Source organism: Myripristis murdjan, chromosome 9, assembly GCF_902150065.1.
Source record: "Myripristis murdjan chromosome 9, fMyrMur1.1, whole genome shotgun sequence".
NCBI classification, from domain to species: domain Eukaryota; kingdom Metazoa; phylum Chordata; class Actinopteri; order Holocentriformes; family Holocentridae; genus Myripristis; species Myripristis murdjan.
In genome coordinates, this window is record NC_043988.1 from 32,659,274 (window position 1) to 32,685,967 (window position 26,694).

At 42.9% G+C, this 26,694-nt stretch overlaps 2 protein-coding genes across 5 annotated transcripts in view; both read left to right on the forward strand.

Moving 5' to 3' along the window:
* Positions 1-19,556, forward strand: part of rasgef1ba (RasGEF domain family, member 1Ba) — a 130,349-nt gene extending 110,793 nt beyond the window's left edge. For all 4 annotated transcript variants that reach the window (XM_030059877.1, XM_030059876.1, XM_030059874.1 and 1 more), the window contains 7 exons: positions 7-109; positions 3,156-3,235; positions 6,573-6,668; positions 11,125-11,220; positions 12,474-12,597; positions 14,177-14,249; positions 17,212-19,556. In XM_030059877.1, coding sequence (XP_029915737.1) covers positions 7-109; positions 3,156-3,235; positions 6,573-6,668; positions 11,125-11,220; positions 12,474-12,597; positions 14,177-14,249; positions 17,212-17,236 — 597 coding nt within the window. In that variant the 3' untranslated portion in view covers positions 17,237-19,556. The remainder of the gene's footprint in view (positions 1-6; positions 110-3,155; positions 3,236-6,572; positions 6,669-11,124; positions 11,221-12,473; positions 12,598-14,176; positions 14,250-17,211) is intronic.
* Positions 19,557-26,552: 6,996 nt separating this feature from the next.
* The window catches only part of prkg2 (protein kinase cGMP-dependent 2), a 39,652-nt gene continuing 39,510 nt past the window's right edge, over positions 26,553-26,694 (forward strand). Inside the window, exon 1 of the mRNA XM_030060265.1 lies at positions 26,553-26,621. Within this exon, the coding sequence (XP_029916125.1) occupies positions 26,556-26,621 (66 nt within the window). The 5' untranslated portion in view covers positions 26,553-26,555. The remainder of the gene's footprint in view (positions 26,622-26,694) is intronic.

Sequence of the window (26,694 nt, forward strand, 5' to 3'; positions counted from 1 at the left end):
TGACAGCCCGTGAAGAAGAAACACAGAGCCCGAGTCATCGAGTTCTTCATCGACGTGGCCCGCGAATGCTTCAACATCGGCAACTTCAACTCCCTCATGGCCATCATATGTGAGTTACTGTGTTTTTAGCACTGATGCCACGACTCCACTTGGGTTTCATTCCAGAATACTCCAATCCAACTCGAGGAAAAAACTTGTTTTGCAATGAAGGGCCCGTGATTGCAAATTAATTCAGTCATGTTTAGTAGCAAGTTGTTCTTTTGTGCTGGCACTTGATTGAATGGGAGGTCACGCTGTTCAAATGATCTCATTTTTGGAATGAGATCCACGTTCTCGCCCAAAGAGCTTTTTTTTGGCCGTTGCGAAACCCGATCAGTGAACTAAACGCGTGCAGTTTGTCGTTTTTGGTGAGAATTTGCTGCAGAATCTGATCCTCCCCTGCAGCCAGAACCTCCACTGACGTCATCGTCCCGGCTTATTCACACGTTCCTTACAGAATTTACTTTCACTCTATAATGATAATCGGCGAGACGGACGTCATGCGTGCAGAAAATGGAACAGTAGAACGTACACGCCACATACTTGTACAATCGCGAGAGTTTGTCCTCCAGTTTAGGAGGCAGACGCTCGGTCACCGTGTCCCTCGCAGCTTTCTCACATCGATATGGGACCTCTTGTGTTGCTGCGCTGCGTTCAGTCAGAGATGGGAGTGTGAATATGTATCGAGTACTAGTTTATGCACATCGTGGCCATGATATCACATGCTGGCTGCGTTGCATTCAAGTGTATTGAAGCTCCTGCGACTGAGTAACTGGTGTCTCCGCCTCTTCTAAGACAAATTGTTGAATATCGGTGAAAAATTGCCACCATAGAAAGAAAGCCTCACTGCAAAAACTCAAAATCTTACCAAGATTATGTCTTATTTCAAGTCAAAAATGTCTTATTACACTTAAAATAAGACATGATCACCTCAGAAGTAACTTGTTTTTAGACAATTGTCTCTTGTTTCTAATTTTCACTTATTTCAAGTGAATTTTCACTTTTTCCACTGGCAAATTTTGCCAATGAAACAAGCAAATTTTCACTTGTTTCAAGTGAATTTTCACTTGAAACAAGTGAAATTTGTCCAAAAACAAGTTACTTCTGAGCTGACCATGTCTTATTTTAAGTGTAATGAGATATTTTGACTAGAAATAAGACATTTTTGACTTGAAATAAGACAAATAATCTTGGTAAGATTTTGCGTTTTTGCAGTGCTTGCTTGCTCGACTGACACCAAAACCTGACCCGACTTGTGTTTGTTGTTGTTGGGTGTTTTGGCTCTCAGACTCCATTGCAGGTGCGCTGAAATATCTCTGTGATGTCTTGTCAGTTATCCACGGGAATAAAATAAAAAAAAAAAAAATAAAAAAATACACCAAACTCAATGGACCCAGTAATGCAAGGTACATCAAACGTGTGGTTTCTAACTGTGTTAAACCGTGAGGCTGGCTGCACCGCGCGGCTCCCAGGCGGGACCATCTGAGGCTGAATGAGTGTGAACGAGGGCACCGCCGAAAAAGGGAAATATGTTTGCAGCAAATCCTCCCTGGGACAAATAAAGGTTAGACACACACTCGGCGAGCCAGAGCAGCCTGGGTAGTTGAGAGACCTCGCTGGAGGCAACGCACAGGCCCGACCGGCGGGGCTCCAAGGATCCAAGAGATGCCTGAGGTCCAGGCGGCCGGGGAAGAGGGCATCTGGTCAGGCTTACGGGCCCGGGGGCGGGGCGGGGCGGCGGCGGGGGCGGGGGGGAGGTTTGGGTGTCCGGCGGGGTGGAGCAGAGAGGGAGGAGGCAGCTGGAAAGGGACACAGCAACCCATCCAGGCAGATGGTCAGCACTGACCAGGGAGAGTGGGAGCTTACGAGGGAGGAGGGAGAGTGAGGGAGAACAGAGGGGGTTTTTGCGAGCAGGGGAGGATGGGATGAAGGGATTGGGGGGGAGCGGACGGGGGCGACGGAGAGGAGACGACTATATTGGAGTGCCAGCTGTCCTCGCTTTTGCCTGTCTCTGTCCCCAGAGAGAGCGCCACAGGCAAATCCCCTCCACACCCGCCGCTCTCCAGGGACCCGCAGGGGAACGCAGGATATTAGTGATGTGATTAAAGAAAACCAAACAAACAAACAAACAAAAAAAAAAGAAAGAAATGCTGCCTGTGTCCCGGTCTGGACGCTATCAGTGTCCCTTGGCTTCCTCTCATAAAGCCTCAGTCACATTGTGTGTGTGTGTGTGTGTGTGTGTGTGTGTGTGTGAGAAAGGGAGGAGACGTTGCATTAATGTTGGAATAAAAGGAGGGAGAGTGTGTCCCAACGGGGCAACTAGCACTGCCAGCACCTGTCCTGATACACACACACACACACACACACACACACACACTTACACACAGAGGCTCTTTGTGAGTAGATGGAGCTGTTTCCTAGGCACGACACGTTCTGACACACACACACACACACACACTCGCATGCCATTGTGGTCGGGCTTTAAACATTCATTGATTTCCAGCCCCGGACGCGGCGCGGAAATGCGGCGAAAGTCTGAAACGATTTCTTCTTTTCGAGTGAAGAAGTGAAGAAAACGACAAGAGGAGCTCGATAAGAAAACGCGGCGTTTCAAAGGCGGAGGAGGGCGCGGGACGTCCCATTCAGAACGCCTGAGGGTGTTGTTGTGTGTGTGTCGGCGTTATGAGGATAGCTCCGCTCCGGTGCTGACCCACGGTGTCTGAGGCCCCACTGCGCGCACACACAAATACAAACACACACACAAACACACACACACACAGAGGATTACCATATGGGAAGCAGAGTGTTGGGAGGGGAAACGAGGCGTGTGTTAACTCCATTGTTCCTTTGGCCTTTGCCTCGCTGCATCAGAAGAAACAACAGTAGAAAGAAGGGGGGTGGAAGGAGGTTTAGAGGAGGGGGGGGGGGTTAAAGGATGACAGCCATGGGAGGAAGGGGGGGATGTGTGTGTGTGTGTGTGTGTCTGGCTCAATGGGAAAATGCCATGTGTTAATGCGAGCATGTTTGGGTGTTTGCCTGGCCGTGTGATATCTCTCTCATTGTCGCCTCGTCTCTTTCTTTCTTTTCTTTTTTTGTCTCTTTGCTCCACTTTGCAGCTGGCATGAACATGAGTCCCGTGTCCCGGCTCAAGAAGACCTGGGGCAAAGTCAAGACGGCCAAGTTTGACATCTTAGAAGTAAGTTGACCCCCCCCACCAAAAAAAAAAAAAAGAGAAAAAAAAAAAAAAAAAGACTTGATACTGCGACTCTTGCTGTTGCCGCGACTGTGACATGAATTTCAATACACGTGGACGCGGCGTTTTCCCGCATAATTTCGCTCTCCGGGGCTCCGGAGAGGGACGTGAGGTGAAAAATTAGCCGCCGACGTTCAGGATTTGTTGGTGTGATGAACGAGCGACTTCACTAACGGGCCGGCCGGACGAGGAAAACGCAAAGAGAAAAGTAGCCCTTCGCTGTTTTTAGGAGGCTGTCGTCATGAATATCTTAATTTCATTTTGTTTTCCCAATTGATTGTCCAGCTGTAGAGCTAAGCATGTGTGTGTGTGTGTGTGTGTGTTTGCCTGTGTGCTCACGCATATTAGTGCCTGTTTGATTTCTGGTGTGTGCAGCACTGATGACTAACCGTGTTGCGGGCGGGTGGGGGAATTGTTGGGTTACGCGTGACGACAAAGACAGATGACAGCAGCCCCGCCGAAAGAGACTTATGAAAATGTATCAGCTTTAGATAGAGGAGGGCGGGAGGCGGGTGTGTGTGTGTGTGGGGGGGGATTGGCTTTGCACTTCATACAGACATGACTCACTCGTATCCCACGGAGATGGAGGAAAAACAAGCAGCATCATCGTGCTTGCAGCGTGCTCGCCTCGCATTAGGGCCCCGCGCAGCTGAATGGGAACATTTCATTTTGATCCGCGGCGAGCGCCTGACAGACGGCGAGGAGGAGGAGGAGGAGGAGGTTCAGCGTCCGCCCCCCCCCCCCACAACAAGCACAGCATTTTATTCTCACAGTATGATATCATGGCACGGAGAAAATACACATAAACCAGCTTTGGAAAGTCCCCTGAAGCGGCGTTAGGGAGAACATTTCGGTCCTCGTGGGTACAGATGACGACGCACATAATCTCAACTTCATTTATTTACACAGGTTTTTCGTTGTTTTGTGCCGCCTTGTCAGCATCTGCACTGCAACAACGCAAAATCTTACCAAAGCAAATTTTCACTTGAAACAAGTGACAGTTGTCTATAAACAAGTTACTTCTGAGGTGATCATGTCTTATTTTAAGTGTAATGAGATATTTTGACTAGTAATAAGACATTTTCGACTTTAAATAAGACAGAAGAAGAAATACTCTTGGTAAGATTTTGAGTTTTTGCAGTGTGTATATCAAAATGTTTCCTGGGTTAGAATTGACACTGAAGACTGAGGACCATGATTAAGTCTGATGGGTCAAGTGCTTTGAGAAACCAGTATTTCATGCACCAAGTTATTTGGAATAACACGATTCTTCTATAATAAAAATAGTATAAAGTCCAAGAAATAATTGTAGAGAAGATGGGAACACGCTCCCCGTCAATATCAGACACACTACAAGTAGATTTTCTTTTAAAAACGTAGTAAAACAAAAACATTAATTTTTCATAGCGATTATTATGTTTTTGTCAGTCTCCAAATTTGTATTGTTTTTATGTTTTGCTATTTGTTGCGTATTTGACCATGATGTCGTTTTTGTTTTCATTGTACGGCTCTTTTTGTCTTTTTGTGATTTTAATTATCCCTTTTTGTTTTTTGCGTGGACCCCATCAAGATGAGCGACCACTCTCTGCAAGATAATGGGGATCCAAATAAAGAAAGGCAGGCGAAATAATAAAAGATCATTTTAACGTCCCAATCTGACAAATTCCATTTTTCAGCGGCGGCTTCAATGCCGTATTGCTGTTTATTTGAAACCTGTCATTACCGCTCTGCGTATTTCTGCTTTTCTTCCTTCTTTTTTTAAATCTAACCCATAAAAGTAAAGAAGCGAGTGCATAAAACACAACAGAAGTGCACTGCAGCTATTCTCGGGAGACATTCGCACACTAGTGCACGGGCCAAGTCTAGTGCAACGGCATCTGCAATGGTAACAAACCAACAAATCTACCATCAAACATGGAGTGACGGCTCCGCGGGGAGGAGGTGGAGGTGGAGGGGGGGTCCGGGAGGCGGTGAGCCCCAGATGCTGAGGTCTAGCCGGGGTTCAGATCACACACTGCCCCCCCGCTGCACCCCAGATATGAGCGGGGGAGAGGCTAACTAAGCCCAACAGGCTGTCAGGCTCCTCCACAGCGGCCTCTTGAAAGGCAGCAGATCTGAGGTGGCAGGGATCTGGAGGCGAGTCGGGCTGGGACCCTCGGCGGGATCCCGGCGCCTTCAAAGGCTCCAGGTTAGGAGCCGCACCTTCCTCCGAGCTGGAGTTCATTTGCTTTCGTCGAGTTCCTCCCTCCTCCCTTCGTCTCTCTCAGTCTTTGTGTTTCCCTTTGTCTGTCAGCCGCACACGTTTCCTCTTTTTGTGGATTTTTTTTTCCCCCTTCCTCTTTTGTCTCTGTATTTGAGGTGAATCTCCCCGAGTTTCGGTTTCACCAAATCATATTTGTTGTGCCGGCGGTGTCGAGGTAATTTGCTCCTCGGCTGCAGGTTTGATGGAGGTCACACACTTGATAGCTTCATCCATCTCCTGGCCGTCCTGTGGGGTGACACAGACTGAGATCCTGTCATGCCACTGAGGCTTTGATTGAGTTACTGACCTGTGTGTGACACCGGGGCCACGACTGGCCCCGGTGTAATTTTCTTTTTTTTTTTCTTCTTTTTTTTGTAATTCTTCTTATTATTAATTCTTTATTATATTATGTATATTTAGAATATTATTTATTTGTTCAATTTGTTCATTTCTTTAAAAAAAAATTTTTTTTATTATTATTTATTATATTATTTATATTTATCATATTTATTTTTTTAATTTGTTAATTTTTTCTTTTCCTGTAATTTTCGTTATTTATGAAATTAATTATATTTATAATATTTTATGTGTTCAATTTGTTCATTTATTTTTTCTTTTTTCTGTAATTTTCTTTTTTATTATATTATTTATATTTATTATATTGTAAGTTTTAGTTCATTTCTTTTTTTGTCATTTTTTATTATCATATTATTTATATTTATTATATTATTTATTTGTTCAGTTCACACCGGGGAGGCCAAGGCAGCATCGGTTGACTGTTGTTTTGAATTTTTAGACTCTAGCCTCCAGAAATGTCCCTCCACGGCTCTTCCTCTCTGTGCAAACCGGTGTTGTTATATTTTCAGCCTCACGACAGGAAATGGGACTTGAAGTTGAGATTCGCCCCCGTTTGAATGTGACAGCCTGTTGGCGCTCTCTGAACCCTCTGGCTCCTCTGAACCCGGCGGCTGACAGTCGAGCTCGGTGAAAGAAGTTCGCCTGCGGTAAAACTGACCCTGTGCAATTTTCTCTCTTTAGCACCAGATGGATCCTTCCAGCAACTTCTACAACTACAGGACGGCGCTGCGAGGAGCCACGCAGAGGTCGATCACCGCCAACAGCAGCAGAGAGAAGGTGAGGCCGCGGCGCTGGGAACCCGCCCAAACTGTCTTTATCTCTTTGTTTGGGATAGATCATCTCTCAACCACAACTGTTCAAATCTAATAGCTTAATGTCCCCTTACTTAACCAGAAAACATGCAGAACTTGTAGAGGATGACCTTTTCCAAACTGTTAGGCTCCAGTTTTTAATTCAGCGTGCACACGATCCATCTGGTAGCACTTACTTAAGTACAGCATCGGCTTTTATAACCCGTTTGCCCGTTTCCTCGCCCCCGTCCCGGCGGAGCGCGCTGAGCCTGGCCGTTGCAAGCGGCGTAAATCCATTTTATAGGTTGATATTTTAAAGTTTAATCGAGTGAGCATTGTAGTTAAACTCTCATTCAAGCCGCCGGTGGGAAATCTCCGTTCAAGTTCGGGCCGCGGCCTCGTCTCGGGGCGCGGTCGGGTCGGCGGTGGTCGTCGGAGCGTAATCTGCCAAACAGCCTGAGAACATTTTCCCCGTTCGGAGAAATCCAGAAGCCTGTAGACACACAAGTTGGAAGGAATATCTGCCCTCTTGCTCTTAACCCACATTTAGGGCACATAGCTGACACTTTGACCCCCCCCCAAACTGATTCGATTCATTCGTTTAGGGCTTTATTTAAGGCTCGAAAATCACTGAGGTTTCTTTCATTGAGAACGACGTCGAGATTCAGAGAAGCAGGGATGTGAGAGAGTCGATCTTCACGTTGTGTCGTTGATAATTCCACGCGTTTGGTGACCGATTTTTCAAGTTTCTGTAGGACTTAAAGCCAAAGACTCAGTTTGGTCCTGTGGTCCGGAGAATGTCCAATAAGGGTTTTATGGTTGAAAATGCCGTGATGTGTGTCACAGGTAATGAATCTGAGGGCAGAATGACAAACTGAGCCGAGGGGTCTATTTCTTTGTGTCTGTAGATTATATCGCCATAATCTAGGACTGAGTTTTCCTACAGCTGGATCGGTTTCTGTACAAAAATCCGAGTTTTTGGCGCAATTTTGGCGATGAGATTTTCACTGTGATGTCCTTTACATCTCGCTGCCAGATCCTTGACAGCACACCCGGCCGTTGCAGGGATTAAATATGTGACCTTTCGGTTTGAGATTGCTTAGGCCACCCAAACAAAATACTTCTTCAAGTGTTTGCTGACGCATGTTGTGTTCCCCCCTCAGCAGCACAAACTGTTCCATCACACTCTGAACTAGTAGCAAAAAAAAAAATCTAGATGGCTATCACGGTGCTTTTATGGACTCAGACAATGAACTCGAGCGCAGTGTTGATGTCGAGGTCCTTGTGAAGCGCTCCAGCCCCGCGATCCCGAAGCGAGCAGGCATCCGAGCGGCCGCTCGTTTGTGCCTTGTTATCGTCTGCGAGTCATGTTCCCATCTTGTTTACGCTATAAAAAGCCCCTCGAGGGGACTTGGACAGAGGACAGAGGTTGCGTAACGGAGTGTGTGAAGCTCAAAAAGGGGGCCGCGGAGGTCGAGCTCTAAGTGGGTCACGATAAGGGCCGAGCCGCACGTCACAGCAGACCAGGAGGGCCTCGCTTTCCTCCTCGCTCCACTACGTCCTGTTCCCTTCACCCGAGGAGGGAAAAGAAAACATGGCCGCCCGCCAGATCACATAGCGTTCCGCGGCCGCCGGCTCGAGTTGCCCACCCTGACCGCGTTTGAACCGCCGTGATGCTTGTGGCTCGATAGCGGTTGGCTCGCCCTCGCGTCATCACATGCTCAGGAGTGAAGAGCAGGGTTTTCTCAGAGACGGGGCAAAACATTCAGAGTGGATCTGGGTCCCTGAGGTTTGTCTTGTCTTTTTTTTTTTTGTTTTGTTTTGTTTTTGGGAGAGAAATCTGCGGTTAGCACGGAGAAGCAGGGGTATGCAAACAAACCGGGACACGGGGACAAGAGGTCGGGGTCACGAAACGGAAAGTTCCCAGGCAGTCTGGTATGCTCGTGCCCTCCTGACCTTTACTGTTGTTGGGAATGGGATGGAGGGGGAAGGGGTTGTTTATGGTCTTTTGCAGGCACGCAGAAAGCAATTGACTTTGTCGGAGGAACACGAGTAACTCAGCCAACATTTATGCAACAGGTTTTTTTTTTTTTCTTCCCCCGACCCCATTTCGCCGGCCGTTGCCCGTGTCAGTGTGGAGGAATAATCAAAAGACAGTTGTTGCTATGTTGATCCATCCGGGTGCAATAACATTTTAGCAAATGCCAAACGGCTGATCTAAACCAGACGTGGATGGCGTTCCACACGTTTTTGCTTGTACAACAGCGGCCCGCCGAGTCGTCTTGTGAGAGGGGGAATGCAGACGGATTACATTTTGCATCCAGTTACACAACTTGATTTGCGCTCCGGGCTTGGATAACGACGGGAACATTTCAGAAAGAGGAACTCTCTGTTTGACACGCCGGCACCTTGTTTTTCAACTGGACGGTCCAAGATTATTCTCTAATGGTCAAGTCATCACCTAAACACACAAATAAAGAACACCGGCTCTACTAAATAGATTCCTTCAGGGGCTCTTACATAACAGATTGATCTCATTTTTGCAAAAAAATGCCAGTGACGCCCTTCTGGCTCCGAGCTCCAAGCACTTTCTTCACTCAAGGGTAGGGCACATGTGCAAAGAGCAAACACTGTTTTATGTGAGTGTGTGTGTGTGTGTGTGTGTGAGAGAGAGAGCAGACATCACACAATACACCCAAAGCACCTGTCCTAACAGTCTCTCATTGCCCTCGTAAAGCACATCCTCCCCTTTGCCGTTTTTTGTTTTATTCGCCCCGTTCTTGGCTTCGCTCGCCTCCAGTCGACCGGGAAACTGGCAGCACATCCAAAAGCTTCGACGGGTCACATGTTCACATCAACACGCCTGCCATGCAAATCAACGGTGAACGCAGATTTAAGAAGAACTTTAAGCAAGAAACGGCTTAGAGAGAAGTTTGTTTTCCACATCCATCTTAAGGAAGGAGCTAGAAACACGAGGCAGGGACATGCAGCGCCCGTCGCAATTAGAATAAACATCAAAAGCCAAAAAGCGGTTTGTTTTTTAACAGAAACGCTCGATGTGAAGTATCTCAGGGGGCGTACGCCGTTTGGATCGGCGTAACGCTCGAGCGAGCTGAGCCTTTCTGGCTCCTTTCCCTTTGGCGTTCTCTTAAAAGCTCGGCTGTCATGAATGTTTGATGTACCTGGGCTGAGATCGGACGGGACGGGCCGGGACGGGACGGGCCGGGACGGGACGGGACGGGACGGGACGGGACAGGACAGGGACTCCGTTTTTTTTTTTTTGTTTTTTTTTGTTTTTTTTTCCAACTGCTGTTTTGTTCGCCACCATCCTCTGTGACTGATGGTGGTCATTTTTGTTTTGGGCCCCTAATCGAGGAAGGAAAGCCATGTGTTTTGTCCAGGAGCCACAGTGGCTGATAAATCCCCAAATTAACCGGCCCAAAGTGATTTATTTATTTATTTATTTATTTATTTATTTAAAAGAACAGGTCAGTGAAATGATGTCTGCGGCCAAAGTGGCTGATCAAGAGCAAAAAAATCCCATCGGCTGAAAATTTACTGTAAATTGACTGGTGGATGACGGTACTCCCCCCCCTCGCTCTGGTCTCCATCAACATTGGAGGTGGAGCTCGTTCTCTTTCGCTGCGACCCAAAACTCCGCGTGAAGGTGTTGCTGAATTATTGAGGGGTTTTTAAATGGGACTTTTTTCTCTCCTGCCAAGCCTCTCCTCGGTCACGCTTCTCCATTTTTTTCAGCCGGGGGAATTTATCTCCGGTATTTTTGGGAACTTTTGTGGTTAGGAGGGCGAGGGCGAGTTTCTCTGGAAAAGTGTTTAGCCCAAAATCAACTCTTTTTTTATTTTTAGCTCTTTATGTAATTTGATCTCATTTTATTATTAGGTCTTCTCTTCATTCAGCTTTTTTCTTTGATTTATCCCTAATGATTAAATCTATTTTATCTGCTGTTTTTATTTTATTTTTTATTTTCTCTCATTTATTTTTTAAACTGTAAATCATAAATAAATATTGGTTTTTTTTTTTTGTTTTTTTTTTTTTTTTTTTTTTTTGTTAATCCAATACCAGGTGTTTATTTTGGTCTTTGATGCTGGTTGGCAGATTTAAACACACCTTGTCTGTACTGCATTAATGATTTATATATTTTTAATGGATTCAGCTCTCAGGTATTTAGAGTAAAACTGAAGTGGATCGCAGACGGGGAGGAAAGACAAACTGTCAGAAAGTATTTTTCCCCGTCATCCGGTGAAATTCGACATTCCTCTTTGTGATGCCGCTCCTCTGGATCGATGTTTATATGAAACACCTGAGACCTCACACAGCGATCTACCTGGGAATCAGCTGGAAACCCCCTCCCTTCATGTCTTTTCATTGTAATTTAATCTCTCTGTCTCTCTGTGTGTGTGTGTGTGTGTGTTGTCTTCCAGATTGTAATCCCGTTCTTCAGCCTCTTGATCAAAGACATCTACTTCCTCAATGAGGGATGTGCCAACCGGCTACAGAGCGGACACGTCAACTTCGAGGTAATTTTAATCACAAATTCCCCCCGAGGGAATTTCCACCCAGCAACAACTGACACCAGGTTTTTACCTTTTTTTTTTTTTTTCTTTTTTTTTTTTTTCCGTAGCCTACTTCCCCAAATTCTCAACATCAGTGTGTGTTTTCTATGCAGGGCAGCAGGTTAGGTGGTATTTTCATCAACTTCCCTATAGGGATTGAGGAAGTAAAGCTTATTTTTTTTGCAGTTTCAGCTGCGTTTCCATGGAAAACACACTCTGTAGTGACCAAATACACACACACACACTCACACACACACACACACACTCACACACACACACAAGTGTTTCCACTGACCTTTGTTGGCCGCTCGTCTGAATCAGAGGCTTATTTTTAAGCTTCACTGTCCAGAGAAGGGCGGCTGAGCCCGCACGCCCACTTTTCAGCACCACCCTGTTTCTTAGTCATGCAGGCGGTGGATATGCACACGCAGGAGGGGGGGCAGTCCTGCTGCTGCCTTGCTCAAGAGCAGCAGGATGGTGAAACATTAATACAGATTTTCTTCCACACTGCAAAAACTCAAAATCTTACCAAGATTATTTGTCTTATTTCAAGTCAAAAATGTCTTATTACTAGTCAAAATATCTCATTACACTTAAAATAAGACATGATCACCTCAGAAGTAACTTGTTTTTAGACAATTGTCTCTTGTTTCAAGTGAAAATTTGCTTGAAACAATTGAAAATTTGCTTGTTTCATTGGCAAAATTTGTTTCTTGTTTCTAGCTAATTTTCACTTATTTCAAGTGAATTTTCACTTTTTCCACTGGCAAATTTTGCCAATGAAACAAGCAAATTTTCACTTGAAACAGGTGAAAATTGTCTAAAAACAATTTACTTCTGAGGTGGTCATGTCTTATTTTAAGTGTAATGAGATATTTTGACTTGAAATAAGACAAATATTCTTGGTAAGATTTTGCGTTTTTGCAGTGCAACCTGCCTGGCAACTTGGAGTTAAGCATTCATATTTAGCACTGTTTGATTTTGCTCATTTTTAGCGTAGCACAGGCTTTACTTCAGTCCTCAGGAGTAATACTATTACTACTACTACTACTACTAATAATAATAATATTAGAGCTGCTTTTCCTCATGGACAAGAGGGTTGACCTGAGCCCCTTGAAATAATTGAAATAAGTTTTTAAAAAATGAGTGAGGAGCATCAGAAAGCAGCCGTGCGAAGGTTCACCGTTTTCACTCGTCTCTCCTCGGTTGTGTTTCAGAAATTCTGGGAGCTCGCCAAGCAGGTGAGCGAGTTCATGACCTGGAAGAAGGTGGAGTGTCCGTTCGAGAAGGACCGCAAGATCCTGCAGTACCTGCTCACCGCGCCGGTGTTCAGCGAAGATGGTACGCCAGCCAATCAATCAACCAATCAATCAATCAACCAATCAAAGAAGCCTTATTCATATAGCAGCTTTTGTGCACATTTTCAATAAAAAGCGCTAAATATTGAGGCAATAAAACAACAGTAAACTGAAGCACGGGGCACCAGATGCCTTATAAAGTTCATGCAGTTCGATTATGAATCCATGTAAATTTGGTTATTAGATGAATCCTGTGACCTGGAATCATATTAACGAAATATTGTGATAAACTGCTTGCTCATCATCCTCATCCAGCATAGAGACGTGTACCAATCCTGTAATCCAGGAACAGGAACGAGTGTCGGCTGTGTTTAGACTCTTAAATGAAACTTAAATTAGCGTTTGTTTGTTTGTTGTTTTTGTGCCTCCTTATCGGAGTGTTTGTTGGTTTAGAATGCAGCCTGACTCAGCAGATCAAGGGGGAATTTAAATTCAGCACGGGATTTTCCTCCAGCTCGAGCTTGTTTAACGCTCCACCTCGCAGATTAAATTATGCAGAGGCTTTGAGAGCAGACGTAAGGAAGGGCAGCAGCGGTTTGAAACGTGGAATCAAATAAAACAAGTGAAATGAGTCTCAGTCTGTTAGATTTCACTGAGAAGGTTCACTCTGCCTCCATGTCACAAAGTACTCTGCAAAAAGTCAAACTCTTACCAAGATCATTTGTCTTATTTCAAGTCAAAATGTCTTATTTCTAGTCAAAATATCTCATTACACTTAAAATAAGACATGATCACCTCAGAAATTACTTGTTTTTAGACAATTTTCACTTGTTTCAAGTGAAAAAATTTTGCCAATGGAACAAGCAAATTTTTACTTGTGAACAAGTAAAAAGTTATTTCTGTGCTGATCATGTCTTATTTTAAGTGTAATGAGATATTTTGACGAGAAATAAGACATTTTTACTTGAAATAAGACAAATAATCTTGGTAAGATTTTGACTTTTTGCAGTGTAAAACTCCTCATCTGTTGGAGAGTCCACACTGCGTCCTGTTCAGAGGAGATCCATGCCTGTTATGGGTTGACACACAGATTAAAAAAAAAGACACGCTGTCTCAGGATCAGTAATCAGAACTGCACATCTTTCAGCCGTTATAGATATATATACGCTTATGCAACTACGCTGGTGTTTTGAAAACAGAGCGGGCCGTGGGTGTGTTTTAGGACAGTCACAGTGGAGCTTACCAAGAATATTTGTCTTATTTCAAGTCAAAATGTCTTATTTCAAGTCAAAATGTCTTATTAAACTTAAAATAAGACATGATCACCTCAGAAGTAACTTGTTTTTAGACAATTTTCACCTGAAACAAGTGGAAATTCGCTTGAAACAAGTGGAAATTGTCTAAAAACAAGTTACTTCTGAGGCGATCATGTCTTATTTTAAGTGTAATGAGATATTTTGACTAGGAATAAGACATTTTGACTTGAAATAAGACAAATATTCTTGGTAAGATTTTGAGTTTTTGCAGTGTGGATGAAGGTGTGTGTGTGTGTGTGTGTGTTTTTTGAGACGTGACAGTCAGCAGAGTCCATGATGTGAAACTGTGCCTCATCTCTTCCTCAGCTCTGTATCTGGCGTCGTACGAGAGCGAAGGTCCTGAGAACAACATGGAGAAGGACAGATGGAAGTCTCTGAGGTGTGTATAACCTCCTCTCTCTCTCTCTCTCTCACACACACACACACACACACACCCCACCCATGATGCCCTGAGGGGTTTAGAGTCTCTCAATCACGGCTGTCACCCTGCATTCCCTCCTGCGTCCGTGTCGACCACGCAAATGCAGCGGGATGTGGGTCACACACGCATGTTGACCTACACACTAGTCAATAAAATCCATTAAACACACACACACACACACACACACACACACGCACATGCACAGTCTTTGGGCAAAGCGTCACGTGTGCACACCCCGGACACCACATCAGTCATTTTCACACAATTACACACACCACACTCCCTTATCACACAGCACTTTTGTGTGTGTGTGTGTGTAAGTGTGTGTGTGTGTGTGTAAGTGTGTGTGTAAGTGTGTGTGTGTGCAAACCTCCCAGAAGATGGATGAGAGAGGATTGTCTTTGTTGGGTTGGGACTAATTCGTTCAGTGAAGCCCGAGGGAGCTGACAGAGGGAGATTTCCTCCTGCTGGTGCCCGGCCTGCATCACACTTTAACACACACACACACACACACACACACACACACACACACACACACACACACACACACACACACACACACACACACTTGGTTCTGCGGTCGCTCTTTCCTCCGATGGGCGGGAAGTGATGCGTTCCAAATTTCCCACATATTTGGGGAAAAATCAGAAGAAGAAGAAAAGAGAAACTCAAACTCCAGCAACAGAAAACCCAAGTCCCGCCCACGCCGCTTGATTGACAGGCGACCTGCTTAGCACAAAAGATGGAGGAAAAAAACAACAAGGATCTCAAAGATTAGGATTACATAATAATAATCTGCCACTCACTTTGACAGTAAACTAAATATTCCGTGTAGAGGAAGGTGAGAAGGTGAAAATTAGAATCTACTGTATGTAAATTTTTATTTTTATAATCTAATGGATTTGAAATATTCATCTAGAATGAGTTTGGTGAAGCTTGGAGATAAATGTTGATTTGTTATTACCTCCCAACTGTCGCCTGCTGACCATGAAAACCACAGCCCATCGTGTTGCCATGGAGTTTATCCACCATAAATATTTAGAATTTAAATGCAGAAGTTAATCATACAGGAAAATGTCTCCAAAATGTAAAAAAAAAAAAAAAAAAATTGGCAGATCAGCTCTTTATCTGGGCTGAGGTTTAATGTGAAAGTTGGTGCAGACGTTTAAAAGCAGAGCTGCTATTTGTGGAGCGAACAAATGAGTCACAGCGAAGAGGAGTCACTCTGAAGCCGGTCAAAGGACGACCACACACACACACACACACACACACACACACGCCCAGCCAACCCGACACATGAATCAGACGGGTCGGTGTGCTGGTTGGGGTCGGGCCTCGGGTCGGAGCGGGTGTGTGTGTGTGTGTGTGTGTGTGTCGGGGGGCGACTGCGCTCCACTTGGCCGTGTGTGTGGTCACGTTTCTCCCGGAGCTGGCCAAACGTCTCGGGCCCCGTGAGCCTCTGAGCCTCCACGCTGCGACACGATCTGTCACTTTATCCCAGCCGGGCCCCGTCAGCGGAACGTGCCGCTCGGCTCAGAGACACACACACACACACACACACACACACACACACCGCCGCAGTCATGAGGAAATAGAGAAAAGAGCGGAGGGGTCGGAAGTCTCAGAGCGGATTAACCAACATGCAGGATCTGATGCAGCGACTCACTTTGTGCTTTTGGATCGGAAACCTGGACTGGATATCAGAGCGTATTGATCGAATAACTAATCTGCTAAATCAATCCAGTTTATTATCATTATGCATCATAGTGCAAGAGCGCTTCACACACAGGCAGGGAAAGGAACAGTAGAATGTACCATTTAATATAATATAATACAATAAAAACAGAAAACAATCAGGGGAAAGCAGGTTATAGGATGAATGTGACGTTAAAGTGGATAAAAACAAGATTAAAAAAAAGAGGCCGTGATCAATAACCAGGAGTCCCTGAACGCTGCGTTTGAAGAAGTGATTTAGAAAATGACATTGAATCGGCCGCTTCAATCAGCTAAGTCGCCCGAGGCCCGGCGCTCGGCTCTGATTGGTCCGCTGGCAGGCCGGCGCCGCAGCGAGCCCTCAGGTGAACTCAGCGCGCCGTGAGTCCCGGGTCACCTGGGCACACGAGGGCGACCGAGCCGCCACCCGGTGAAACAGACAGCAAAAAGGAAATGACCTCAAAATGCATCAGGGAATCAGAAGAAAAAAAAAGCTCACCTGTGTGTGTTTAGTGTGTTTTCTACTGGGAAATAAAAACACACACATACACACACACACACACATCCACTGTACACGGGAAAAACTCAACATCTTACCAAGAATATTTGTCTTATTTCAAGTCAAAATGTCTTATTTCTAGTCTCATTACACTTAAAATAAGACATGATCACCTCAGAAATAACTTGTTTTTAGACAATTTTCACTTGTTCCACTGGCAAATTTTCACTTGTTTCAAGCGAAGTTTATTTATTTATTTATTCTTTATTTCATTTATTCATAAAAGAAAAGAACCATTTCATTTAAATACAAACATTCCCAGATCTTGAATGAAAGGGAGCAGAAAGAAGAATAATCTTATTTAATCTGCCCCTTTATCCACTTGAAACAAGTGAAAATGGTCTAAAAACAAGTTAATTTCTGAGGTGATCATGTCTTATTTTAAGTGTAATGAGATATTTTGACTAGAAATAAGACATTAACGGTGGGTTTGTTGCACCGTTATAACACGAAGGCCGGCATAATGAGGGTTGAGGATTTGTGTTTGTAAGCCGTTGTTTGCTTATTGGAACCAAATACAAAAAAAAAAAAAAAAAAAAGGAAGATGTGAACTTTTCCAGTGAGCTTTCCTCCAAGTTTGTTGTTTTTATCGCCTGTTTTTTGTCAGTCTAGTCTTGGTGTCTGATCTCGTCTCGTCTCTCTCTGCAGGTCCACTCTGCTGAGCCGGGTCTAAACCCACCAAACAAGAGTGTGAAGCCGAATCCCCGACAAGCACGCCGCGCCCCGGCCGCCGCCGCCGCCGCCGCTGTCCCAACAGAGTATCCCCGTTTTGGAAGGGAAACGACAATCTGCACCCCGGCCTGTGGAGGAGCTGCTCCAGAGGCTCTGCCAACTCTCTGCTCTTCCCTTCCTCCCTCGCTCTTTGTGCTGTACATTTCAGGACAGCTGCTTTTTTTCATCACTTTGTATGAATTTGTAGTCTTTTTTTAAGAGAAAAAAAAAAAAGTAAAAGAAACGCCACGACCATCACGGTAACCGCCGAGGGAGTTGCTTTTTTTTTTTTTTTTTTTTTCTTTTTTTTCTTTTTCTCGTCTAAAGCCGAGGCTCGTGGTGGGAGCGTCGCGGCGCCGTCGGGCTTCGTCGTTTTTCTCCTTTTTTTTTTTTTTTTTTCCCAACACCGATTTTTTTTTTTCCACTGAAGCTACAGGTTAGCTGCCGGCCGGCTAACTCGTTCCTAACGGGTAGAACAAACGACAAAAAACAAAAATAAAAAAAAAGCTTCTCCCTCTGTTTCAACAAGCCAGCATCTCTGAACTGAGAACTCTGAACCTGCAACACTGTTGGACTGTGACGCTCCTCCTCTCTGTCCTTTCTGTTCGCCGTTCGTCTCCTTTTCCCTCACCAGTATTTCCCTCTCTCTCTCTCTCTCTCTCTCTCTCTCTCTATCCATGTGGTCGGTCATCCTTTCTGTCGGAAGGTTTTTTTGTGAAGTGTAAAAACAAAAAAAAGAAGAAGAAAAAAAAGACAAAAGAAGAAATTCAAATGCGCTGGCTGCATTTTAAAGATTGATTTTTTGTTTTTCCCTCCCTGTTCATGTCGTGTAAAGCCTTGTGGTATTCTCAACCGAGGAGCGAATAAAAGAAGGAAAGGACGTTTTGTCGCACGTCGGTCCGATCTGCTGCCGAGTGCAGAAAGTTTCACAAACTCCATTCCATTTATAAGCTAATTTTACAGCCGAGTGTTGGAATTAATGGTAATTTAGTTATGTTGTCAGCTAGCTCACATTTGGTTTGTAAATTAATTTTGGGGATTTTGTGACTAGCGTTAGATGAGGACAGCTGACACTCACATTGGATTTAAAGGTTCTCAAATAGGCCATTGAGTACCCCTAGTGGTATGTTGGAGTACTGCAAAGGGGGGAACATGAAATTTTATTATTTTTTTCTCTTAGCCTATGCTATTATAACTTCAATAAAACTGTAAATGTAAGTTTGATAAGCTACATTTTAGGTTCAGTATTCAGTTTCCTGAAGGTGTCAAATGTGAAATAAATAAATAAATAAATAAAAATCAAAAAAATGGATTTGTGGCTGAAAGGCAAAACATCGTCAGGATCAGGTCGTTGTTTCAGACGCTGTTGGCGCTCGGCTTTGCCTCTGTTTTCTCTATCAAATCTTTATTTTTTCGCATTAGTCAGGGGGAAATTGGCTGAAAAAATACATCAAAAGGGGGTTAGATTATTGGAAAAAAAAAAAAAAAAATTGGGAATCACCGGTGCAAACGAGGACTGCCGTCGCTGTGATGTAACATCCTTTCCTTTATTTTATTTTATTTTATTTTTTAAGACGTTCTTCGCTCTGAACCAGGCGGCGACGCTCGGCTGCTGTTTACCCGTTAAAACCAGCCGCTCGTCCCTCCTCCCCCGCTATAGCGTAGAAAATCTGTGGTTGTACTGCCCCCTGGTGGTTGAGTCCAGAAACAGTGAATGGATTTTGTGTTGAGTAATGTGAACACTGAGGATTTGTGCAGCCCCCCCTCACATGCCTGTTCTGAATAATGTCCTCCTTTATGTATTTTTGTTCGTCATACGATTATAAGTACACTTTCCTCCATATTTGTTTAATTTATAAATCTCTATATGTGTGTAGTCGTATTATTATTTCATCATGCCAATATTTACTATTATTTTATTGTTATTTAATTTTGTACTAGGTACATAACATACTGATGTAGTCCTCAGATATTGGCTTAACTACTATTTTTTTATACGAGTTTGTATGAGAGTTAATTTCCAGGGTACTAGCGCTCACTATGACGTTAAAGGTTTTTGACTGATGTCCAGCTTTGCCTTGACTGTTTCATTTCCCCCCTCAACACAGAGTGCTGTTGTGGTTTATTGTGTACATATGTTTCTTTCCCCCCCCTCCTCCTCCTCCTCCTTCCTGTGTTTATCCATTTGTATTTGGACTGTTGAGATGGAATAGAGGACCCGTTTATAAATCCATTAGTTGTGTTTTGAAAGAGAAAGTTAATAAAAGAATGATTCAAATGATCACGTGACTCATCGAGTGTTTGTTCAATGTTTTAATGCTTTAATGTGCCAAAGGCTGAATGTCACAAGTGGGAGTTAAATAACTAATATAACTTAAAAAAAAAAAAAAAAACCTGAAATAACACATCTCGGATTGCATTAATTTCTGTAAACCATAATATTTTTCAAGGTAGTGTTAATCAAAAATACAAAATGGTGATGGTGAGGATTTTTTTTATTTTTTTTATTTTTGTGAGATCCTCAATCTGAAAAATAAATGTGATCTATTATTTATCATGAATCATCTCAGAACAGCTCAAAATCACAGGGAAAGTGTTTTTTACTTCATAAACTCAAACACACAGCACCAGATTAGGAGAGAGAAATTTGTTCCCAGACACTTTGATGGCATCATGGTCATGTTGTAACGGTCCCTTGTGTTATTCAGGATGTTTTCCTACATGGAAACACAGTTTGAACACTTGATGTCTGTGAAAAGAGAAAAACATTAACAAAGAAGAAAACCTACATCATAAAAGGACATGGGAAATGTGGGCCAAGGGTGTGTAATGTGATAAAAAGAACAGAAAGGACGTTTGATAATCAATATTCACAGTTTGGACTGACGTGAAATTTCTGCACTGATGCTCCCTCTCTCAAGGCATATTCAATATTAGGTCATTAGCTCCACTTGTATAATCCAATCCAATCCAACTGTTGTGCCATAAAGTTTCCTTTCCTGCTGCCTATAATGCTCAGCTTTTCTTGTTGTCACGGTAACAGAGGTGTTCATTCACTTCTATGTTTGGCATTGAGCTCATAGTTAGAGCTGCTGTTGGACTGGACTGCATTTTATTGACAGCTGTTTCCACTATTCTGTCCCCCTCATTGTATATGAATTGGAGAGGACAAAAATTTTTAAACACCTCTCAATATAATGTAGTCCAGTACGAGACCTCTGACACATTCTCCACAATGTCAACACAAACTGAACATGATAAACTCTGTTAAAAGGTAGAATTGATGGCAGAGCTGTTGTTAGTGAGTGTTAATAGCTGAGTGTTAATAGGCACATATTTGGCTCCACCTAGTGACCAAACCCAGTAAGTGCAAAGAGCTCTAAACTGGTGATCACAACGGCAGAGAGAAGAATAAAATACCAAATCAAGTGGGATACTGGGTTTGTAAGAAAAAAAGGCTGACATTTTCAGCAGAACTCATATTCATCACACACACACACACACACACACACACACCTGCTTCAATCTGCCTCTATAACCTTCTGCCCTGTTAACACACCATGTACTCAACTTGGGTTTTGTGCACACTATTGTAAGTTTTTTTTTTTTTTTCAATAGTAATTGTATGAATTGTTTAAAACCAAACCACTGTAAGATGTAAGATATGATGTTTTTAAAGCCAAAGTATTTTCTGTTGTTATGAATCATTTTATTTATTTGATCTTATTGAGCCAAAGTGTGTGAGGTTGTGGGAGATGACTTTCAACACACAGTATTGAAGTTTCAACTGATGTTTTCTATGTTTTTTCTTTCTTTCTTTCTTTTTTTTTTTTTTTTTTTTTTGCTATAAAGCTATACTATTGTTTGTTTAAGGCTTAGCTTGATGTAGATAAGCCACAGTATTATATATTTTTAAGCCATAACATGTTTTTTTTTATTCAAATTGTAGCAAGACATTTAAGCTTTAGCAACAGATGATTTTTAAGCCTATATGATGTATGATACTTCACAAGTCACAGGCATTTTTTTTATTATGTTTTATAAACCATAGTTTTATGCTTTTTAAGCAAATGTTGTGTATGTTTCTGAAGCCATAATACTGTGTTTTTAAGCCATATTTGTAATGTTTTGTATGTTTTTTGTTTGTTTTTCATCTTAGTGTTGTATTTTTTTTTTTTTTTTTTTTTTTTTTTTTTAGGGCATATTATTGTATTATGCTTTTTAAGCAAATGTATGTTTCTTAAGCCACAGTATAGAATCTGACATTTTTAAGCCATAGTATGATATTTGTTTTTAAATCAAACTTGCTATGCTGTGATGTTAAAAAATAATCATATTGTGCACTGGCAATGAAAAGATTGCATACTTTGCTATGGTGTAACAAAATATGCATAACACAGTATGACTTTCAAAACATCATCATGCTACACTATGACATTTCAGAATATGACATTTTACATTGTGATGTTTAAATATGTTTTAAAACACACTGTGATGTTGGATTAAAAAATGAAAAGTTGAGTGATGGGGTTCAAAGAGCACCACACTGCAGCGTCCAGCAGGGGCCAGCAGGGGGCGTGACACTCACCTGGCTCCCTGAGCAGGGGCCAAACTCACATCCAGGTGAGACTGTTGATGATGCACCTCACAGCAGGTGAACATGAAGGAGCTCCTGCACCAAGACGCAGTGACAGCACAGCACCAGCAGGGCGGCTCCAGGCTCCTGGAAACAGGCTGGCCCCCAGACGTGCGCACCATGACGCATCAAGACTCAGGAGGATGAATTTAAAAAAGAACAAAAAATAAAATTATCATTGGTAAAAGCAGACTCCACTGCTATAAAATCACTGGAGAATAAGAATACGGCACGAGTTATTCCTCTTCAAACAGTCCACAGTCCAGATTACACAGTTTTATTACTTTTTCAGTGTTATAAGTTTGATATTCTTTACATCATCTTTCACATAAAAAGCAATGAAATTAGGGGTAAGATCTGTAATTCTGTATGAACTCTGATTTATGTGTATGAAATTTACCATGTGGAATCAATGAGTTTACCATGAAATCAATGTTATCATGTTATATTTATCATGTTCAAAGTAAATAATGGTATTTTTTCATTCATTTTACATTTACATTAACGTTATCACTAGTTTTACCCAATGTATAGGCTATTCTTTCCAAAAAAGTAACTGAATAGACACAAAATAAATGCTTTAAAGATTCAAGTGTATCATTGGAGAAATTACATTTGTTTTCAGTATCTGAGAAATTGGAGGCCCTGTTTCCACCAGACATTAAAGTCTCCATGTAATGACCTCACATGACCTCTACTTCCAGTAAAACAGTAAACGATGACATCATCCTGCTCTGGTGGCTGGAAATTAAAAAAAAAAAAAAAAAAAATCAGCCAATAAACACAAATCTTTAAACATCCTCTCTCATCCACCTGGTCCTTCAAAATAAAAGTGTGTTTCTCTCCCAGACTGGATCCCACTGGTTTGCACTTGTGAATGATCCTTCTCTGCAGCGTGTCCCACCCAAACGTCCTGTTTCAGCAGGAAATGCGTCAAATCAACAAAGTAAGAGGCAACTCTCAGTTCAGGTGTGAACAGCAGCAGAGCGTCTTAAGATCTGATCACTCAGGACACATTCAGAGGTCTGGGACGATTTTGTCTGCATCGCATTAGAGGTGTAAACAGACACGTGTCCCAGGACACAGTGAGGGACCGACCATCTTCAGCTCTGGTCCAGCACAACACCTGGACACCGGCCTGGTTGTCACTTTTCCAATCGAGAAAATGTCTGACCTGACTCTGGCCAGCAGCCGATCTGTCAGCTGATTGGTTAAATACAAACTGAAGTGCAGGTCGGCTGTAAATCAGCTGGTTAATGAGGAAAAACACAAACTGTCCACCTGCAGGGGAGCCTCTATGTGACTGGAGGACACAGACTGAGAGCTGTCCACAAAGCCAGGTGGAGACAGGACCGCAGATTTGTCGGACGTGACTCGGCTTGTCAAGTCGCCAGTGGCTGGTTTTAAAACGTAAAGGCTTCAACAGCCAATCAGCTCGTAGCGAAGTCACCTAAAACGATGGAATAGATGAGAAAAACTAACAAGACGGGAAAACTCTTGACTCAAGTTCAAGGCATAAATCCACAAAAGCTTCCTGGATATGTGATTCAAGCCTCCATGGACGGCTCCAAATCCTCGACCCTCTTGTTTTTGTTTTAATTTTTATTTTTATTTTGTCACCTTTTCATAAATACTAGAAATGCAACAGTAGCAAGTAACTCAGTATCACTGTGCTCACTCATATATATATGACATATCATGATTATTTTTTTTTCCAATTTTTCTAATCAGTTTTTTTTTTAATTACTGATACTGATTATGTATTGAAGATATTGGTATCATATGAAACTAGGTGACCTAAGGAATCTGTTGGTGCATGGCTGGCAGCAAAGTGGCTAAATATCATCGCTCCAAAGTTTGGCTACATTTTGGCGAGGGGAAAAACTGGCATGGCCATTTTCAGTGGGGTCCCTTGAACTCTGACCTCCAGATGTGTGAATGAAAATGGGTTCTCTGGGCAGCCATGGCTCTCCCCTTTGCAGACACGCCCACCTTCTGCTAATCCCATGCAGTTTGGGCCCCAAAGCCTGCAGTCCACATGTGTTCTTGTGGCCTGTTGTAAAATGGTGTGTGTGTGCAGACTGGGGCCTAAACAGTCTTGGAGCTGCATCAGTTGGCTTTGACTGGAAAGCTGAGACTCTTGTAGATTCAATGAGCCACATTTGATTCCTGTGTGATGATGTTGGCCCCCATAGGAGCCATTTCACTGTATAAAATGACCTATAGTGACCTCTACGGTTTAATCACAGCCGCATGAAACTTTACAGCCACAAACTAGAGGAGAATTCAAAAAACTTATACATATTTGACTATAAATTTTTCCTCTCCACTGTTTTGGGTTTTCTTGACATTCTGAGTCATGTGTGGCTGATTTTCCACTGTGTGTCTATGATGAAATGTCTTGCCTCTACACACTATTTTACAATATACAAAATTGCATAGGGTTAATAGAGTTTAATTTTTCCGATTTGATTTCTACAGTTTCAACTCTTCTTGTTGTGAATCTTTTGTCTGAACTGGCCTTTACTGTGTGTTACAGATTTAAAGAGGCTTTCAGGTAAATACATGATCCTCTGGTGGCTGTATTATAAGTCTGGAGCTCTTCGAGAACAGCAGCTGGAAACAAACAACCAGCTATGGCCTTCTCAACTCAAATCATTTGACTTGGTTCATTTCTGTGCTGGTTTTGACCGGAAACAGATATTATTTCACTATTTTTTTTTTTTTCTTAGATAACTTTGTTGACTTGTTAACCTGTGCCATCACTGTCCTGTAAACACATCTCATTTGCACACCAGCCTTTGTTAGCCTGGAGGTTATGTCTTTATTTTTTGATTATCTTACATGTGCAGAATGCATTGTTTAAATAAATATTAAAATAAAAAGCCATTCAGGTTCATGTGCAGCCTGTAGCTTCTCCATGCGGCAGACACAGAGGCGGTATCGCTCGGCTCATCTGACTCTGTAAAGGACAGACAATTAGATAATCTCCCAAATATTAACATCAGTTGCTTTGCTAAATTAGCCATCTGGCAGCCAAGAAAGCCAAACACAGATTGTTTTTGGGTTTCTGTCTCTAGTGCTTCCCCTGTTACATAGTTGATCTGTAGGTTATTTGTTCTCCGGCGCTACACGATGCCGGCCCATGTGGTCACTTACAAAACCTTTGTACTAGTAGAGACACCATCAAATCTGAAAAGCTGTGGGTTCGGTTCCCCAGACACCCAGACTTAGGGGTCAGTGTCCTTGAGCAAGTCACTGAACTGTGAATTAGAGCACCAGGTAAATGCCTGAAATAAATAAATTAAAAAAAAAAAAAAACTTCATAATGAGCTTGTTAATTCAGAAATAGTCCAACTCATCTGGTGGCTCAGTGGGAGGTCAGGAGCCCCAGGTTGTGAACCGGTGGCCCGGGTCACGATGATGGGCAGCCAGGGCACAGCAGAGGAGCCGGCTTGGCCACCTGCCATTTTTCTACTCTGTGTGTGTGTGTGTGTGTGTGTGTGTGTGTGTGTGAATGGAATATGCTTGAGGCCAGGCAGCTGAGTCTGGCGTCAGCGACAGCAAAAAACAGTAGGAAAACCAATTAATCATTTCTTGATTGCTGCGGTGAAGGCGTCCCAAACAGAGAAAAACAAAACGGCAACACATCACACATACAGATGATATGGAAATATGACGGAGCGGCGACAGAGCTGCAGAGCTGTCCTGACACGGCAGCACACACACTCAGGACAGGAATAAACCATCAGTTCATCAGCTCAGAGGAAACAGCTTGGGTTCAAAACTAATTTGCTTGACCTCCACTGCAATGATATAAACTAAAATATCAGTTTGGCTATGATGTCATTATAGATTGAATAAGATTTTGCTTTAATATCTTCAAACCTTTAATTATATTTATTTCTATTGCAAAGTTAAACTCAATGCCAACCTAAACCAAGCACAAAATGTACACAATTTATTATTATTATTATATACAATAACTTTATGTTTTTGTAACAAAAAGTAATTTCCCCCTGGGGATCAATAAAGTATTCTGATTCTGATTCTGATTCTGAGGTCCTGTAAAAATGCATGCCTATTAGAACAGCTTTTTAGATTCTGAGACTTCTCAGAGGCAATTATGAAATGTGGACATGAAGTCATCGATTTTTTTTTAAATTTTGGCTATTTATTTACTGCAGTTTTCAACACCGGCGAAGGTTTTCTAACATTTTATTTTTATTTATCCAAGCCTCCCACCTCCTGCGCATGCGCACTTCACAGTTACACTCCGAATTACCTCATCAGAGGTCGTTGCCAGAGTAAAGGTATAGGAAGCGTGATTTTATAATCTGATTGTCGGTATTAGAATTTGCTGTGGGGTTTTATTTATGTATTATTAAGCTGTTTTTTATTTCTCACAAAATAGATAGAGCTGACTGTGACTTTGCACTATGGAGGGAAATTCTACCTTTTTGGGTTTGATTTAAAAAAAAAAAAAAAAAAAAAAAAAAAAAAAAAAAGCTGAGAGAGTCGACGTCGCTCACACCTGATGTGTCAATCAAAGCCGGTGGCCGCGCAGCCGAGAGCGCGCCCAGCATGGGAGGAGAGAGAGGGAGGAGAGGATGCGGGCACGGCTTCAGATGGACGGGCTCCACTGATGCTCGGCTGTGCAAACAAGTCCTTTCTTCTCCGGGCTCGGATTACCGCTCTGAAAACTCTCTTCGTAAGTACTAAAGCGCTGTTTGAAACTGTATCCGGATTAATTTTTGACTCCCATCCCAGGTGAAGAATGACGA